The sequence below is a fragment of the Nicotiana attenuata genome, unplaced genomic scaffold (genome assembly GCF_001879085.1).
Source record: "Nicotiana attenuata strain UT unplaced genomic scaffold, NIATTr2, whole genome shotgun sequence".
Taxonomy (NCBI): domain Eukaryota; kingdom Viridiplantae; phylum Streptophyta; class Magnoliopsida; order Solanales; family Solanaceae; genus Nicotiana; species Nicotiana attenuata.
The window spans coordinates 830703-836283 of NW_017670375.1; the positions used below are offsets into that span (position 1 = coordinate 830703).

Consider the following 5581-nt stretch of genomic DNA (forward strand, 5'->3'; position numbering starts at 1 on the left):
CTATCTTAATATGTTCATATGCAGTTTGACAAGTCTTTTGGGTTTTAGTAATCAAATATTAGAAATTAAATTAGATGCTTGGTGAATGACGTGGTTTCAAAAGCAAAAGTACCTAGTTCTTCTCGTCACTAATCGGATGAAATAAGTTGTTTTGTCCACAAAATTCAGTAAGGTACAAACAGGACATCAAATAACACCTTCTTTTTCTAAATCTCACTCTTCTTGAAAACTCTAGTCATTGCTGAGTATTTCTCCACGTTCTTCAAGTTACTAGTCAATTTTTCGTTTTTATAAGTGAGACGGAAAATACAGAAGAAATTAATGTTGAATTTGAAATTCAGATAAACAAAATGTACGACGTATTTAAGCAGGGATTTCTGAATTAATGTTTGACAAATTGATGATCATCCGAATGTCAAACTTTTATATATTCATTGAAAAAAATTATCCAAATGTCAAATACAACAAGCATGAAAAAGTAAAAACATTCAGTGGAAGTTGCAAGTTTAAATTGGAGAACCATTTCGTAAAGTGCATGTTAATTCTAGAGAACATGAGTCCCTGTGAGGTATTTGTGCTACTGGATTCTCTAGAAAGTTGAGACTTGAAGGATATGCATGGATCCAAAACTGTTAATAAAATAGTTACAGTACTATAAATTATTGACACCGTATTCATCGACTTGAGGTATTTTATGGTAGGATGTAGTGAAACTGCGCTTGGATTCACTAAAGATATTGATTTGCATGAAGTCGACAATGCATGACAATTTCATCCCCTAACCTTGTCTGCAGACTCAACAAGACATTGTATATATGGCTTAAGACAAGCTTTATAGCAGCGGTATGCCAAGCCTCCTTATATTTACAGAGTGGATATAGATAGACAAAGAAATATTGCCTTATTACAAGTTAAACTTTTTTCGTTTTCTGGTTTCCTTCCGGTATTTGGTATCCGCTTTCGGGCCGACTAATTCAGATTCACGTCCAGAAGTTCTACTTGGGGTTCGGGGACCGGGGGAAGAGGTAAAGCATCCCTATCAAAGGCGACTCCATTCCCAGGGTTCGAACCCGAGACCTCTTATTAAGTATGGAGGAGTAATTAGCACTCCATCACAACCTTAGGTGGTCCTTACAAGTTAACTAACATGTTACACAAGTCTCTATCTCCTGTCTTCTTGTTTCTTGCTTGGCACAAAATACATTAAAGCTTTAGAAAATGTAAAGTGGAAATAAAACATATCCAGAACTTGTTCAAAGATGTAAGATAGTTTGTTATTTGAGTTGGGAAGTGGGATTATTCCCACATTGGAAGAGAAAAGGCCGATTTGGAGCCTTTTAAGCACTTGTCCCTTTCATGTCTTTGTTTTAGGACACATACTTTTAAGTGTGTGCAATTAAGTACGCTATATATTTATATATTATATAATCATGGACTTGGACCGGGTAGGATCCTAAAGTTTATTATTTTATTTTGTGACAGACAAATCAATTTATTTGAATTTTAAATTCAAAATTCGAGTAAACAGTTATGTCTGTTATGAAAGGGTCTGTCCAAATATGTCTGTTTGTGAAACAAGACATATTTCTGAAAGGGTCTCTTGGTTGCCTATAAATACACAAGAATTTCCAATGAAGTGGAATAAAAAATCACAAGTATTATTGCATGCTTTGTTGTATCCTGAAGAGAATCGTTTTGTATTTTCCTAAATTAGTATACAGGCGATAACTCTTTAAGGACAGTTAATTTTCACGCCTCAAAGCCCGTTTTTGTTTATTATTTACTAACAAAAGATTCAGATGGTGCGTCCATATTCATAAACAGAACAAACAAAATAGAATCGCAAGCATTGCTGCTTAAAGTAAATCACCAGTATAAGGGACTCCAGTGGCAGGCAGCCAAAAGTTCCCTGCTATGAAATTGGAAACTGTAAAACTGATAGCATCTGTGCTGTTAATCACATGATAACCAGGCCAAGTTACCCTGCTGCTCGTATTGGATCCAGGGCCTGTGTTGTTATATTCAGCATAATATAACGTACTTAGCGCGAAATCTCCAGACCAAGCTGCCCAACCAGCAGGATTTATCAGGCTATCCATGAAGGATTGCATATAAACTGTTCTTGAATACTCCTTCCACGGCCGGCCTAAATATGTCTGTGTAGTGCCATTGCTCGAGGCCAGATCAGGGGCAGCTTTTATGGTGCAATTGTGAATGGATGTGCCTGTATTCTGGTTTATGTCAGTTCTGCCCTGTGCAGTTATTGGATTAAACTGGCCTTGTAATGGAAGGCGTGGATATATGTTACAGTTCTGGAAAACTACAGCAGCATTTCCGAAAATGAAATCGACCGTCCCGTATATATCACATTCCCTGTAGAATTGTCTCATAGAATGCGTGTACAAAGTGTCTTGATACCCTTCAAAGCTGCAACTGTAAAATGTAGAGAGATCAGCACCATTTCGAACTGCCACTGCTTGATGCTTTATTGCTCCTGCTGTGTTCTGAAAGGTAATGTTCATTGCCAGAAATCCTTCCCCAACCACAGCTGCATGATGATTTACTTTTAGATACATTACATTAAAAAGTGGTGCTATAACTAGCTCATATATCTCAAAGGATGCAACACTTGATCCCCAAATTCTTGTTAATTATATAACCATTGCTAGCAATCTGACTGTGTGACTAGGTATACATGCATGCAGAGGCAAAAATGTTGTTAATTTCAGCAAATATTACATTTTGAACCATAATAATAATAATAATAATAATAATTTTGGAAACACAATGAGTTCATTGCTATATAACTGAAAAAGTTGAATCCATCAAGTTTAAATCTTGGATCCGCATCTTGATACATGAGTCTTGGGAGATGTTAAGTATGTATATCTTTAATTATTTGCGAATTAAAGCTAAAGAGAAAGATTTGACTTCTAGGGAACATCATGTTACGTGAGATATTCAATTATCTACCAACGTTATTTTATTTTTGAGAAAGCTTAACTAAGATCCGATTTCTATGGACTACAAAGTGCATGGCATTAATTTAAGTCTTGCTTTCCCAAATTACCATCTAAATTCTCTTAGAAACGTTGAATAATTAACTGAAATGAGATTTGACTTGAAATGACCAAATATATACTTACCGAATGTGGCAGAGTTGAAGGTTGTCCATCCATCAACTACGCTGTGATTACCAGTGATAATAGTCTTATTAATGCCATCACCAACCATCATCAAATACTTCTTGTTACTGGCAATAGAGACATACTCTTGGTACACACCAGCAACCACATATATCTTGTAATACCCGTTTCCTGCTTTCGTATTATTTGGCGCAGCTGCAATGGCATCATTGATGGTTGTGTAATTCCCAGATCCATCTGGATTTACCACTACCATTTGTGTCACGTTTACAGAACTAATTCCACTAATTTGCAACAGCTTTCGTCCACCTCTTGTTGGTGAATTAGGAAGCCAGCCATACTTAAAAAGGGCGAGAGACACGCTATACATCATGCTGCCATTAGCGAGTGTAGGAAAAATCTGACTCGCAATGTCTGCAGCTGAAGGAGTGATTTGAAGGCTATCCAAGCAGGTTTGTTGATTTGTTATAGATGCACTAAGCAAGGTTTCCACATCATCAAATTTTGAACCCTGAAGAGTATTTCCAGGTTGGCTAATAGTAGCCGCGACATTGGATAAGAAATCCAAATTTAGGCCAATAAGCAATTGACAATCTTGGAGGACAAATATGCTACTTTGAGATGATGTATTTTTTGAGTTTAAGTAACCGTTGATTGAATCAAGAAATTGTGTAGTTGCTGATGATGAAAGATGGATGGACAGCCTTACATGGTCATGTATGTTTGTAGACTTATTTTGAGGAAGAAAATATTTGCACAAGTCAGGGAAGGGAGTGATGTCACAAAAGGAAGAAGATGGTGCAGCAAATGGAGAGGAGCAATGAAAGGTGATGACGAGAAAGAGAGTGACAATTTTAGGCACAAAGTGTTCTATTCCCATATTGATAATTATGTGTATCAATGTGTGAATCTAGATAGTATGGGCATATATAGGCATTTGCCACATTGACGTTCATAAATGTATTGTCCACTTGAATGCATACTTGGAGACGAGATGATCGAAAACTTGCAATATTTTTTTTCTTTCTTAGAGAAGACTCGCCATATTGCAAGCTGTATACTGAGCATTAACCTAATTTTATACATGTTTTTTTTTGTTATTCTTGGATAGAAATACCGTTTCTCTTCTCGAGATATGGAAATTTGAGGAATGATTAGCAAGCTAAGCCAAGTTGCACCAGCTAATTATATACTATTGAACTTTAAAATGTCAACTACTATTTGATACGTAAAGCTCCACTGGTCAAAAGGCAAAATGTTACCCAAAGAAGTAAAGCGAAAAAAGAAATTATGTTGACAACACGAAAACAAAGCAGACTCCATTCAAGACCTATGATTTCTCGTCTCAGCACCGTGGATGTTAAAGAAGTTAAGTTGACATAATGAAATTACGATTAGGGGCTTCTTTTGTTGGATTATACGGAACCAATCGCAACTCTAGTTTCGGATCATAAAAAGCAAAACTCTGCTAGGTTATATATGAAAGTACAAGAGGGGAATGAATTGTTGTCCTTTTCGACTAGTTTATCAGTTAGTCGACCGAAAAATTTGAGATAAGTAAAGCAGATAAAGCTGCAGAATAAAAAAATGCAGAAGATTAAATGACACAAGATATTCAGAATGTGAATCCTAGTCCAATCCCCTTAGGTTGCAAGTGTGATCTCTCTTTAAAGCTCCTTATTATTCTGAGTACAATTGCGTTGGCCGGATTCTTGTACACGCCAACAGATTTCTTATGCTAAGTAACTCTCAAATTTTTGATACAATGCCTCACCAATATTTCTCTTTTTGTTTCTCTCTGATTGTTACACAGTAATTCAATTTGAAATACAATGCTCATAAAGAGTAGAACAAAGAGCTTGGAGTTGGTTAGACCAAAGTATGCTTTGTTCTTCTTGGCCATCGACTATAAATACAACTTGAGAGGAGATCTACTTTGATTTTTGATTGACACAGATCTTGGGAGATTGGCAACCCAAAGGAATTGATCCTTGGAACGAATCTTGATTGATGATTCTTTCCAAAAATAAGTGTGGAGTTCCCCAACGGCTATTCCTTGAATCATGGTAGAGTAAATGCTTTCCTTCCTCGACACGATTTGATAGCTGTGCGAATCTTCAGGCACGATACGATTAGGGGTGACAATTTGAGCCCAAACTCATTCAACCCACCCAACCCGCCCAGAGATTAATGGGTTGGGCTACAAATATTTTAGCTCAAGGGTCAATTTGGGCTGACCCCAAGTTAACCCATTATTTTCTATAGCCCATTTTGACCCATTAAGCAGCCCAAATACAACCCACGAAACTCACCCAAAACAAAGATATCTCAACCTAACTTAACTTATCTAGAAATTTATTTAGTTGCCCCAATTTTACTTTTTTTTTTAATTTTAATTTTCTGTTCTTTTCTAACTTACCCTACCCACCATCCCC

General features: G+C 36.6%; 1 protein-coding gene across 1 annotated transcript; it reads right to left on the bottom strand.

Moving 5' to 3' along the window:
- Positions 1-1637: 1637 nt before the first annotated feature.
- LOC109238577 (probable pectinesterase/pectinesterase inhibitor 41) lies at positions 1638-4170 on the bottom strand. The gene is made up of 2 exons (XM_019405063.1): positions 3147-4170; positions 1638-2548 (listed from the first exon to the last, which is right to left on the bottom strand). The coding sequence occupies exons 1-2, from the start codon at positions 4024-4026 to the stop codon at positions 1857-1859; spliced, it is 1572 nt and encodes a 523-aa protein (XP_019260608.1). The 5' UTR covers positions 4027-4170; the 3' UTR covers positions 1638-1856.
- Between the last annotated feature and the right edge of the window lie 1411 nt (positions 4171-5581).

Excerpts from the sequence above, each read along its gene's own strand:
- LOC109238577 (XM_019405063.1), bottom strand. The coding sequence starts at position 4,026 with ATGGGAATAGAACACTTTGTGCCTAAAATTGTCACTCTCTTTCTCGTC. Across the intron at positions 2,549-3,146 it reads CTTCAACTCTGCCACATTCG|CTGTGGTTGGGGAAGGATTT; the intron begins GTAAGTATATAT and ends ATCATCATGCAG.